Below are 13,808 nucleotides of genomic sequence, written 5' to 3'. Positions count from 1 at the left end.
TAAGTTCACTCAGCCTATTCTCATAAGGCATGTTTTCCAATCTAGGCAAAATCCTTGTAGATCTCATCTGCACTCTCTCTATAGCATCCACATTCTTCCTGTAATGAGGTGACCAGAACTAAATTTGTTACTCCAAGTAAGGTCTAACTAAAGTCTTATGTAGCTGTGACATTACCTCACGGCTCTCGAACTTAATCCCACGGTTGATGAAGGCCAACACACTACAAGCCTTCTTAACAACACTGTCATCCTGTGCAGCAGCTTTGAGTGTCTTATGGACATAGACCCCAAGGTCTCACTGATCCTCCACACTGCCAAGAGCTTTACCGTTAGTATTATATTCTGTCTTCAAACTTGACCTTCCAAAATGGACCACTTCACACTTAACCTGGGTTGAACTCAATCTGCCACTTCTCAGCCCAGTTCTGCAACCTATCAACGTTGCTCTTTCACTTCTGACAATCCTCTGGACTATCCACAACACCTCCAACTTTTGTGTCATCAGCAAACTTTACTAACCCACCCTTCTACTTCCTCATTCTGCTCACTTATAAAAATCACAAAGAGGAAGGCTCCCGGAACAGATCCCTGCAGAACACTACTGGTCACCGACCTCCATGCAGAATACAAACCATCTACAACCACCTTTTGCCTTCTGTGGGTAAGCCAATTCTGGATCCACAAAGCAAGGTCTCCTTCGATCTCAAGCCTCATTATTTTCTGATCGAGCCTCACATGGGAAACCTTATCAAATGCCTTACTGAAATCCATATACACTACATCCACTGCTCTACCTCCAACAATGTGTTTTGTTACATCCTCAAATAATTCAAACAGGTTTGTAAGGCATGACCTGCCGTTGACAAAACCACGCTGACTATTCCTAATCAGATTATATCTATCCAAATGCTCATATGTCCTGCCTCTCATGATCTTCTTCAACAATGTGCCTACCACTGAAGCAAGACTCACTGGTCTATAATTTCCTGGGTAATCTCTGCTTCCTCTCTTGAACAACGTTTGCAACCTTCCAATCCTCCTGGCTCTATTGATGATGCAAAGATCATCACCAGAGGCTCAGAAATCTTCTTCCTCGCTGCCCACAGTAGCCTGGGCTATATCTCATCTGATCCCGGCGACTTATCTAACTTAATACCTTTCAAAAGCTCCAGCGCATCCTCTTTCTTAATGTCTATACACTCAAGCGTTTCAGTCTGCTGTAAGTCATCCCCCAATTGCCAAGGTACTTTTCACTGGTGAATACTGAAGCAAAGTATTCATAAGTTCCTCCGCTACCTCCTCCGGCTCCACGCACATGTTTCCACTCTCACTCCTTAATGGTCTTATTCTCACACAGCTCATCCTCTTGCTCTTCATATTCTTGTAGAATGCCTTGGAGTTTTCCTTAATCCTGCTCTTCAAGGCCTTCTCATGACCCCTTCTAGCTCTCCTAATTTCATTCTTGAGCTCCTTCCTTCCTTGTAATTTTCTAGAGCTCGAATAGTACTCTTGAACCTTCATAAGTTTTTCTTCTCTTCTTAACTGGATTTTTGATATCCTTTGTGCGCCATCATTCGTCTACCCTATCATCCTTTCCTTGCCTCAATGGAGCATACCTATGGAGAACGCTATGCAAATGTTCCCTGAATATTTGCTGCATTTCTGCCATGAATTTCCATGAAAACATCTGATCCCAATTTATGTTGTCAAGATCCTGCCTAATAGCATCATATTTCTCCTACCCCAATTAAATGTTTTCCCAAATTGTCTGCTCCTGTCCCTCTCCAGCATTGTCCTTCCTCACAGTCTCACTACACAGTGCATTTACTTGCGTACCAACTGCCCGATCCTCTGGCCTATCACTCTGGTTCCCATCCCCCTGCCAAATTAGTTTAAACCCTTCCCAACAGCTCTAGCAAACCTGCCTGCAAGGATATTGGTCTCCTTCAGGTTCAGGCGCAACCTGATAAAGATTTATCTACCTTTATATATTTTAAGGCCTCCAGCACCTCCTCTTCTGCAATGTGGACTATCCTCAAGACTTCACTGCTGAGATTTTACTGTTATCCTGCTTTTAAATCCACCCATGGACAGTAACATTAAACAATCTATATCGCGGAGAGAGTTTAATGTGTTGTGTAATTAATTTTTCAAAGATATTTGAGTAGTATTGTAGTAAAAGGAAACACTGAGTTCTGAGAGAATATGATAATCTGAGAATGTTCCAAAATATTTCTTTTCCATTACATTAGCAAAGTTATAAGTACTTTCTGGGCCATTCGGAACAGATAATTTTAGCCCAGCAAAATCTACAAGTGTGCTGTACCAGCATTAAATAAATCCTGACAGAACGCATAGAATAATTGCAAACAGGATTTTGGAGCCACATCTCACAGTGATTAGTAGGAGGTACTGTATTTATTTACATTATCGAGTGATGTGGGAGTCTAATCGTTCCCATGCCTTGATACAGCGAGAGAACTTTTGTTTTTAGTCGGTAGGAAAGATTATCTGTATTAGTATTAAGCAATTATGCACAGCGTCCACTTCAAACTGTTTTTTATTCAGCTGATTGTAAAAACAAATGGCTTGGTTAAGACCAGGGGGAAAAATTCTTCCCCTTGGAATAAGTAAAGAATGGAACATTCCCGTTGTTAGTGCAACTTTGTGCCGGTGTGAGGCTGGGGAGGGAGAACAGCTGCTCGCACACGTACACCGACATTTAAGTTTGAATTTGTTGTTTTTACGAGTTTTGTGTAGGCAGTGCATAATCCTCCAGTGGAGGGGAAGCAAAAGCCGCCCTCCTGTCTGTGAGCGGCCTAGGGTCGCAGTTTACCGAGCTGAAAGGTGAGCAGCGATAACATGCCGGTTACCAAGGCAACAGTTTCAGACCGCAGAGGTTTGGAGAAGGGAACTGGGGGGCAGCAGCAACCTCTTCACTTGTCTGTATTTGCGTCGAAGTCTGTGTGTGTGAGAGTAAACAAATTATCACGGTTAAAAGCAAACTGTATTTTCTCTAATTGTGCTTTCAGGCCTGTAATCCAGGCTTCATTGATTTCGTTAAATTTAACAGTTGATTGTTCTCTGTTTCCTCGTAACACGTTGGCTAATGTCACAGTTCCAAACTCTTTGGGAAGTTGGGAGAATGAGTCGGGCCGAAACATAGACTTTTTGTAAACGCTGCCCGACCTGCTGAGTTTCTCCAGTATTTTGTGTGTGTGTGATTTTACCACACTCTTATCTAAATTCTCCTATTTGTCGTAACTTGAAGCAGTGACGAATAACTAAATTAACTCCCCTAACTCATCATTTAAAGAAAATGCGTTGTGTAATTAATATTTCTATAATATTGTAGATATGTTGTTTGACTAAGCATTCTTTGTTTAATAATTCAAATCAATAATGTTCATGTCTCTCGAAGTGTAAAAAAAGAAGCCTACAAGTTCTCCCTGCGTCCCCTTGTTTTTCTTCCAATTTTATATTTTGTAGTTACAAAACATAACAGTGGTGCCAAGGAAGTATTAAAAGAATCAGAGATGACTTGTTGAAGTGGAGCAAAACATTTAAGTTTTTAAAAACAGCACAGCGAGAAACTGTTGAGTAAAAAAAGCACAACTGTGGTCAGTTTTTTAAAAAAGGGCAGATAATGGACAAATTTACAGGTTCATAACCAATGAGTATTAGGTAATAATAATACATTTTTTAAAAATCAGAAATGGCTGGCTAGATTGGAAAGGTAGATGCGTTTGATTCCACAAGTGACAACTGGATTTTACAGACTGAACAGATTGAGCAGTATTTTGAAGCAAATGAAACAGACAATGAGAAACAAGCACCAATTTTTACTGAGTGTATTGGGTTTAAAGGCATACAGTTTGAAGTTTAACTGCTTCAACCAAACCAGCTGAAATGAGCTTTACTGATATTGTGAAAGTAATGCAGAAACTGAAATTGTTGATTGTAGAGCACTTTAGGTTTCATTAGTGGAATCAAAGGGAAGGTGAGTCTATTTCAGCGTATGTGGCTAAATTGAAGAGATTGTCGAGCATTGTCGGTTAGGTAATGGGTTTAATAATGCACAGAGCGATTGTTTAGTTTGTGGAATCCTACAAGACAGCATTCAAAAATGGCTCCTAACTGAAGCACAACTTACAATTAAAAGAGCAGTTGTAATTGGTATATCAATGGAAATAGCAGAGACGCAGTTGAGTTGCAGTCAGGAATGAAAGTAAGCTTGAACAAAATTGCAACATCTAAACAGAAACCTGCCTGTTGCCTGTTACAAATTGTGTTACTGTTGTACCAGTGGCTGATGTACACCAGACCAGATTAAAAAGTGAAGTTGCAGTTTCAAAAAGAGCACTAATCTGCATGCTGTTGATGAAAATTCTGATAATGATGAGTATGACATAGGACTGTGTAGCCTTGAGATTTACAATATCAGAACTAGCAACAGACAAGCAAGGACATGGGCTACTGGAGATGCTGGAAATCGAGAGCAATATGCACAATGTGTGGAGGAGGTCAAGTAGCATCAATCGATGGGAATAAATAATGTTTTGGGCCTGATGAAGGGTCCTGGTCTTAAATGGTGACTGTTTATTCCACTCCATGGATGCTGCCTGATCTGCTGTTCACCAATAAACATCAATATGGCTTACATCAGAAGAGAGTGGCAAATTAATTAAAATGGAATTGCACACTAGCTCGGCTGTTTCAGTCATTCCACAAATTGAATTTGGACAGTATTTCAAAGCTACTGAAGCCAGCAGGTATCCAACTAAGAACTTAAACTAGAGAAAAGATAGCTCCTGTGGAAATGATATTCGTAATAGTGAAATACAACAACCAATAAGCTATATTGGGCTAGTACGTATGTGATTAAAACAAAAGGACCAACATTGTGGGGGTGTAAACAGCTGAGGTAGCTGCAACTTGATTGGAGATCCATCCACCACTTGCATGCCACATCCCCTGCGATAGTCAACTAAAAACAGATTAAGAAAGGTACTGGATGATGCCACAACAGTGTTCAAGAATGGCACTGGAAAACTCAAGCAAATCAAGGGTAAAATAGTGCTCAATGAAAATACCTCACCCAAGTTTTGCAAAGCCCTTCTGGTCCTTATACTGTATGCAATCAAGTAGCCAGTGATGTATATTGCATGGCGGCTGAAGTAATTTTTTTCCAACGTTGAGTGGAGCCCATGGACAACCTCAGTGGCCCCAGTAACCAAGAAAAATGGGTCTGTCAGAATCTGTGTTGATTTTAAGGTTACCATCAACCTAATACTGAAAGTAGATCAATACCGTCTGCCCAGAGCAGAGGATATTTTTACAAACCTTGAGGTGGCTTTCTAAAAGGTAGGGAAATGGTGGATTCAGACACTGTACTCACACATGATCCACGTCGTCCAGTGAGGTTTGCCATGCAGCATTTGGAATGCCAATACATTCAGAAGAAAGGTATCCAGAGCTGTCAGAACCACTTTGTGCAGTCCCAAAGTCAACTCCAACAACTACTGTGGGAGGAGGCCCTTGAACTTGAGATTATTTCACAACCACGTCTCAACTGCCAAGCAGTAACCACCCCCTCCCACCCCCCATCAAAAAAGACGTTATCCCACAAGAGTAAGAAATCCTCCTCAGTGATTAAATCTTTAGGCCTGAATGGGGCAACTTAAAATTTACTATGCTGTGAATGCGTATATAGTACTTGTATTCTACGTATTTAATATTTCAGTGATATTTGAGTAATCTTATAAATGCATTGTCTGATTAAGCATTCTTTGTTTAAAAAATAATTGTGGGTTATATGGAATAGAATGTGAGTGGCATAGGTCATCATGCCACCATATCATATGTGCACTTCTCTTAAAGTAAAAACGAATGTATGCGAGTTATATCCCTGATCCCTTGATTTCCTTTAAAGTAGTTTTTAATGTTTTGGGGTTAGAAAGCAAAACAAAATGTTCCCTATACCAGCATCAGTTACTGATGAGAGGAACTTACCAGCTGAACCTGTTTCTAAACCTCATTTCACTCCACAGAGCTAAACAGAGATCGAAGATTAGTATTTCTCGTCAACTATGTTGGACAGTTTCCTGCACTCATCTAATTTAGTGTGTTTTGTAGATTAAAATCAATCCAGTCTCTTGCATGCTCAGTAAGCCTCTAACGACCCTAGTCCCTCAGTTTTATCTGCATCCTCACTGAAAACCATTGGTTGTGTTGAGCTACGTACAGTTATGTCTTGACAGCAAGCACTGGCTGGCTATCTAACAACAGAATGAAACCACAATCAAATCTGATCCTGATATTGATATACCAACAAGGGTGCCCAGGGACATGGACCCAGTTGTTTTTTCCAAGTCTGGATAATGTGTTAGTCTGAATACTATTCCTAGAGGATACTAAGGAGTGACTTGGCTCCACTCCAATTTGCCTACCACCACAACAGGTTAACAGAAGTGCCATTTTATTGGCTCCTCACTCAACCCTGGAACTTCTGGACAGTGAAGGTACATTAAACAGGATTCTCTACATCTCTGTATTAAACACTCATCCCCTCAAAACTGATCAAATAGCTCCAAAACCTAGGCCTCAATACCTCTTGTGCAACTGCATACTGTGACTGCCCACAAGAAAATGAATCACCGGGTAGTATATGGTGACATTTATTTACTTTGAACTTTAGCTACTTACTATCCCAATGGAGTTGAGAGACAAGACACAGGGGCAGAATTAGGCAATTTGGCCATCGAGTCTGCTCTGGCATTCCATCATGCCTGATTTATTATCCCTTCCACTCCATTTTGCTGCCTAATCTCTGTAACCCTTGCCAACCATACCAATCAAGAGCCTATTAACCTCCACTTTAAATATACCCAATGACTTGGTCTCCACAGCTGTCTATGACAATGAATTCCCAAGATTCACTACCCTCTGGTTACAGAAATCTCTGAATGATCAACTGAATATGCATATGCAAAGAATTTGAGTGTATATTCTGTAGGGTTTAGTATTCAAGATGAATTTTGCTTTAAATGTGCAATCCCAAAGGGAGACTGCACTGCCATCACTTACCAGAAACGTTTATGCTTTTTATTTTAGGTACATTACTTACAAATCACAGGCAAAACTGCTATGAGTAAAAGACAAGCTGTAGTCCAAAATCCTGACAACTCCTCTGAATCCGGCAGCAGCTGCATGAACAGTGTACTGCAGTACTCTGATGAATCTCTTGCGACCTACAGTGATGAGAGTGAGGAGAGTCTTCAGTCCTACAGTCAGTCATTTGAATCCTATCAGTCTTTCTATGAGGACTTTGAGCAAGAAACAGAATCAGAAATCTCTGCAATCAAATCTGAATTGGAATTTATGTCACCTCAGAGTTTCAAAGGTGAGAAGGAGCAATCAAGTACTTGCCAAGATGCTTGGATATTGTTAATTATTTTTCCTTTCTGAGTTTAATTCACAGAATATAGAACAGCACAGCAAAGTACCGGTCCCTTGGCCCACGATGTTGTGCCAACCGTTTTTCCTACTCCTAGATCAACCTAAAGCTTCCCTCCTGCATCACCCTCCATTTTTTTCTTTCATCCATATGCCTTTCTTAAATGTCTCTAATGTATCTGTCTCTACCACCACCTCTCCTACTTTACCCAGTGACCTCTGGAAAAATATACTTTGTGGACGTAGAGAGGATTTAGCTTTGGCATGATACTTCACTTGGTTGAACTGACCTAAATTGTTGTCTGGGCTCACACTTTTCTCAGTAGCTGAATGGATGGAATCCTAGACATTAGATGCAGGCTTAGTCTTCTAGTTTCAAGTAATGAATTGGCCAGGCTGTTAGGTGTGTTGGGAGTACTTCAAACTTTCCTACATCTAATCACAATGTAAGATCTGACACAGAATTGGACTTTTATAGCCTAGTAACTAGATGCCACCAGATGTGGGGCAACTCAGCTTTTCCTGTTTCAGGGTTGGAGGTTTTTATTTATTCTTGCTATCAATATGTTTGGTGCTGCAATTTCTAATGTTAATCCATCATATCTGAACAAACAATGGTGTATGCATGAATATCTAGAACAGTTTATTTCCCAGCGTTAGCACAGTTCACTCAAGCTTCCCCAAAAATCGAATGGCATGTTACTATCTATGATAATAATCAGAATACTTACATACTAATAAATTCCAGGTGTCTTCACTCCTGACCATTTCTGTCTTCAACCTTCCAGATTCTATAGTGAAAACCAATTATTCAGTCACCACCAGAGTGCCAACTTCACCTTCAAATTATCAATCATTGTAATTGCCAAATGTCCTCAACTTGAAACCCAGCCCTTCCCAACAGACATTGACATCATTTAGTCTAGCCGCCTTTAGAATACACTGTTAAAATATCTGTGAAATTGTGCAGCAATTAACTTGTAAATTTGCAGCCACACAAGGGAATGCATTTTTCTGGCTGTTTTTTTCACATTTTTTCACCTGTCATATAAGTTTGAATGCATTCATAATGTACATGTATCAATTGAATTTTGAACCTAATAATACGTTTTTGTTATTTGAACAAATGTTAGTTTTTAACTGTAATATTAACAATGTTCTTGTGTATAATGGTCGGCAACCCCCACATTATGGCAGATAAATGGAAATCTACCTTTTTAGAATTCACAAATCATCACTGAAAACTCTGAGATATGGAATAAATATTTGTTCTTATAAAATTTATTAGGGAAAAAAAACTATACAAAATTTAGATCTTTTTCAAACACACATTTCTTGATGCATGAACAAGAGAAAATCTGTAGATGCTGGAAATCCAAACCACACACACAAAATGCTGGAGGAACTCAGCAGGCCAGGCAGCATCTATGGAAAAAAGCTCAGTCGATACTTTGGGCTGAAATCCTTTGGCAGGACTGGGGAAAAAAAAAAAGCTGAGGAGTAGATTTGAAAGATGAGGGAGGGGGAGAGAGAAACACCAGGCAATAGGTGAAACTTGGAGGGGGAGCGATGAAGCAAAGTGCTAGGAAGTTGATCGATGAAAGAGACCAAAGGCCGTGGAAGAAAGCAAAAGGGGAGGGGGTGAGGACCACCAGTGGGAGGTAATGGGTGGGCAAGGAGATTACATGAGAGGGGGAAAAGGGGATGGGAAATAGTGATGGGGGGGTGGGGGGAGGTATTTCTGGACGTTTGAGACATCGATGTTCATGCCATCAGGTTGGAGGCAACCCAAACTCCGATAAGTGTGAGGTGGTTCATTTTGGTAGGTCAAATATGATGGCAGAATATAGCATTAGTGGTAAGACTCTTGGCAGTATGGAGAATCAGAGGGATCTTGGGGTCCGAGTCCATAGGACACTCAAAGCTGCTGCGCAGGTTGACTCTGTGGTTAAGAAGGCATACGGTGCATTGGCCTTCATCAATCGTGGGATTGAGTTCAGGAGCCGAGAGGTAATGTTGCAGCTATATAGGACCCTGGTCAGACCCCACTTGGAGTCGCAGTTCTGGTTGCCTCACTGATGTGGAAACCATAGAAAGAGCTCAGAGGAGATTATGCCATCCCCTTCTTGCCATTCCTCAGTCTCCGCCGCATCTGCTCTCAGGACGAGGGAGATGTCCTCCTTTTTTAAAGAAAGGGACATCCCTTCCTCCACTATCAACTCTGCTCTCAAATGCATCTCCCCCATTTCACGCACATCTGCTCTCACTCCATCCTCCCTCCACCCCACTAGGAATAGGGTTCCCCTGGTCCTCACCTACCACCCCCCCAGCCTCCGGGTCCAACATATTATTCTCCGTAACTTCCGCCACCTCCAACGGGATCCCACCACTAAGCACATCTTTCCCTCCCTACTCTGCTTTCTGCAGGGTCGCTCCCTACGCGACTCCCTTGTCCATTTGTCCCCCCCATCCCTCCCCACTGATCTCCCTCCTGGCACTTATCCTTGTAAGCAGAACAAGTGCTACACATGCCCTTACACTTCCTCCCTTACCACCATTCAGGGCCCCAGACAGTCCTTCCAGGTGAGGCGACACTTCACCTGTGAGTTGGCAGGGGTGATATACTATGTCCGGTGCTCCTGATGTGGCTTTCTATATATTGGCGAGACCTGACGCAGACTGGGAGATCATTTTGCTGAACACCTACGCTGTGTCCGCCAGAGAAAGCAGGATCTCACAGTGGCCACACATTTTAATTCCACATCCCATTCCCATTCTGATATGTCTATCCACAGCCTCCTCTACTGTAAAGATGAAGCCACACTCAGGTTGGAGGAACAACACCTTATATTCCGTCTCCAACCTGATGGCATGAACATTGACATCTCTAACTTCTGCTAATACTCCACCTCCCTCTCTTACCCCATCCGTTATTTATTTATATACATACATTCTTTCTCTCTCTCTCCTTTTTCTCCCTCTGTCCCCCTGACTATACCCCTTGCCCATCCTCTGGGTTTTCCCCCCCTCCCCCTTTTCCTTCTCCCTGGGCCTCCTGTCCCATGATCCTCTCATATCCCTTTTGCCAATCACCTGTCCAGCTCTTGGCTCCATCCCTCCCCCTCCTGTCTTTTCCTATCATTTTGGATCTCCCCCTCCCCCTCCCACTTTCAAATCTCTTACTAGCTCTCCCTTCAGTTAGTCCTGACGAAGGGTCTCGGCCCAAAACGTCAACTGCACCTCTTCCTAGAGATGCTGCCTGGCCTGCTGCGTTCACCAGCAACTTTGATGTGTGTTGCTTGAATTCCCAGCATCTGCAGAATTCCTCGTGTTTGTGTTTACAAGGATGTTGCCTGGATTAGGGAGCATGCCTTATGAGAATAGGTTGAGTGAACTCGGCCTTTTCTCCTTGGAGCGATGGAGGATGAGAGGTGACCTGATAGAGGTGTATAAGATGATAAGAGGCATTGATCGTGTGGATAGTCAGAGGCTTTTCACCCAGGGCTGAAATGGCTAGCATGAGAGGGCACAGTTTTAAGGTGCTTGGAAATAGGTACAGAGGAAATGTCAGGGATAAGTTTTTTTACGCAGAGAGTGGTGAGTGCGTAGAATGGGCTGCTGGTGACAGTGGTGGAGGCAGATACGATAGGGTCTTTTAAGAGACTCCTGGATAGGTATATGGAGCTTAGAAAAATAGAGGGCTATGGGTAACCGTAGGTAAGTTCTAAGGTAAGGACATGTTTGGCACAGTTTTGTGGGCTGAAGGGCCTGTGTTGTGCTGTAGGTTTTCTATGTTCTATGCTCTGTAAGATGGTGTTCCTCCAACCTAAGTGTGGCCTTATCACGACAGTGGAGGAGGCCATGGATGAACATATTGAATGGGAAGTGGAATTAAAATGGGTGGCCACTGGGAGATCCTTCTTGTTCTGGCGGAGGAAGTGTAGATGCTCTGCGAAGCGGTCTCCCAATCTGTGTCTGTTCAGCGAAGCAGTCTCCCAATCTGCATCCAGCACATAACTCTCTAAACTTCCACCACCTCCAACTGGATTCCACCACCAAACACCTTTCCCTCCTCCCCACTTACTGCTTTCCGCAGGAATTACTCCCTATGCGACTCCCTTGTCCATTCGTCCCTCCCCACTGATTTCACTGCTGGCAAGCGAAACAAGTGCTACACTTCCTCCCTCATTACCATTTAGGGCCCCAAGCAGTCCTTCTGGGTGAGGTGACACTTCACCTATGAATCTGTTGGGGTCATATACTGTGTTTGGTGCTCCCGGTGTGGCCTCCTGTATATTAGTGAGACCCGACATAGATTGGGAGACCGTTTCGCCGAACATCTACGCTCCATCCGCCAGAACAAGTGGGATCTCCCAGTGGCCACACATTTTAATTCCTCTTCCCATTCCCATTCCGATATATCCATCGATGGCCTCCTCAACTATCGTGATAAGGCCATACTTAGGTTGGAGGAACAACACATCACATTTCGTTTGGGTAGCCTCCAATCTGATGGCATGAACATCGATTTGTCAAACCTCCAGTAATGCCTCCCCCCAGCCCGCACCCACCCCCTTTCTCTATTTCCCATCCCCTTTTGCCTCTCGCATGGTATCTCCTTGCCCCTCCATCGCCTCCCTCTGGTACTCCTCCCCCCTTTTTCTTTCTTCCATGGCCTTCTGTCTCTTTAACCAATCAATTTTCTAGCTCTTTACTTCACCCCTCCCCCTCAAAGTTTTACCTATCACCTGGTGTTTCTCACTCCCCTGCCCCCACCTTTCAAATCTACTCCTCAGCATTTTTTCTCCAGTCCTGCCGAAGGGTTTCAGACTGAAACGTCGACTGTACTTTTTTCCATAGATACTGCCTGGACTGCTGAGTTCCAACAGCATGTTGTATGCGTTTCTTGATGCATGAATAGGTATCATGAGTTTGTATTACAAAAAAAAATAACAGTGCAGCGTAGGAACAGGTCCTTGGCCCACAATGTTGTGCTGAAGCAAATGAATTAGTAGTCAAATGGCCAACTGAACTAATGCTTACACAATGTCCATATCCTTCCACTTTCCTCACATTCATGTGCATTTCTAAATGTCTCTTGAAAGCTCCTAATGTATCTGCTTCTACCACCTCCACAGGCAGTGCATGACAGCCACCCAATACTCTCTGTGTAAAAAACTTGCCTCTCACATCTCATTTAAAATTACCCCTTCTCACCTTAAATATACAGCCTCTGGTATTAGGCATTTCAACTTTGGGGAAAAAGATACCGTCTCCGATATCTATGCCTCTCATAATCTTTTAAACCTCTATCAGATCTCCCCTCAGCCTCCACCGCTCTAGAGAAAACAACCCAAGTTTGTCCAACCTCTCGTTAATACACCATACTCTCTAATCCAGGTAGCATCATGATAAACCTTTTCTGCTCCCTCTCCAAAGCCCTGACATCCTTCCTATAATGGGGCGAGCAGAACTGTATGCATTACTCCAGAAGTGGCCTGACTAGAGTTTTATAAAACTGTAACATTACTTCCTGGCTTTTGAATTCAGTACCTCAACTAATAAAGGCAAACATGTCATGTGCCCTCCTACCCCCCCCCCCCCACCCCAATCAACTTGCATAGCTACTTTGAGGGAGCTATGAACTTGGACCCCAAGATTCTTCTGCTCATCAACACTTAACGGTCTTGCCCTTAATTAACTGTTTCCTTGGAATATAATCCACTCCCCATAATTTGGGGTTTGTGACTAGTCTTCATAGTTATTTCTCAATTTTTACTTGTGACCATTTATGATACAGAAACCAACAGAATAAAGCAACTGTATTCAGCACATGTTCAGTTTATACATTATGTTAATTTTTAAAAAATAGGCAAAACTCTAAGGGAACAACACAGGAGAGGGCCAATGGAGCTGGTTAAAGAAGAATTCTGTGGTATTACTATTCATCTTTTATGAAACTGGTCAGGCAAGGATAGATGGTAACTGCAATTGATGTGGATTAGTATTTCTACCAGTTAAAACTAATAGGCACTTGTGTCCATATCTAGCAATTGGTTCAATTGGATCAATAGTATTGTGCACGAGAGGTCATGCTAAAAGTTAGAGGGGAACAGAAGAAATGTATACTGGCATTAAATGGAGGAGCACAAATATAAATCGAACAAATATATTAGGAAAGAATGACACAGGTCTTCAAATATACACTAAGGCAGCAACACAAAGGATCATAGCAGAGAGAGAAAAAAGAGAAAAAACACGAGAACGAACTAACTAACTGGATCTCCCCCTCCCCCTCCAACTTTCAAATCCCTTACTCACTCTTCCTTCAGTTAGTCCTGACGAAGGGTCTC

The 13,808-nt window shown here is 42.5% G+C and overlaps 1 protein-coding gene across 2 annotated transcripts in view; it reads left to right on the top strand.

Moving 5' to 3' along the window:
- Positions 1–2,680: 2,680 nt before the first annotated feature.
- Positions 2,681–13,808, top strand: part of LOC140204255 (uncharacterized protein C8orf48-like) — an 88,168-nt gene continuing 77,040 nt past the window's right edge. The window contains exons 1-2 of one of the 2 annotated variants that reach the window (XM_072270818.1): positions 2,681–2,847; positions 7,114–7,402. In XM_072270818.1, the coding sequence (XP_072126919.1) occupies positions 7,147–7,402 (256 nt within the window). In that variant the 5' untranslated portion in view covers positions 2,681–2,847; positions 7,114–7,146. Of the gene's footprint in view, positions 2,848–2,915; positions 2,971–7,113; positions 7,403–13,808 lie in introns of those variants that run through there. The other variant, XM_072270819.1, reaches the window with a different exon arrangement.

This window comes from Mobula birostris, chromosome 10 (genome assembly GCF_030028105.1).
Source record: "Mobula birostris isolate sMobBir1 chromosome 10, sMobBir1.hap1, whole genome shotgun sequence".
In the NCBI taxonomy this organism is placed as follows: Eukaryota; Metazoa; Chordata; class Chondrichthyes; order Myliobatiformes; family Myliobatidae; genus Mobula; species Mobula birostris.
This window is presented reverse-complemented; position numbering and strand designations above follow the sequence as displayed.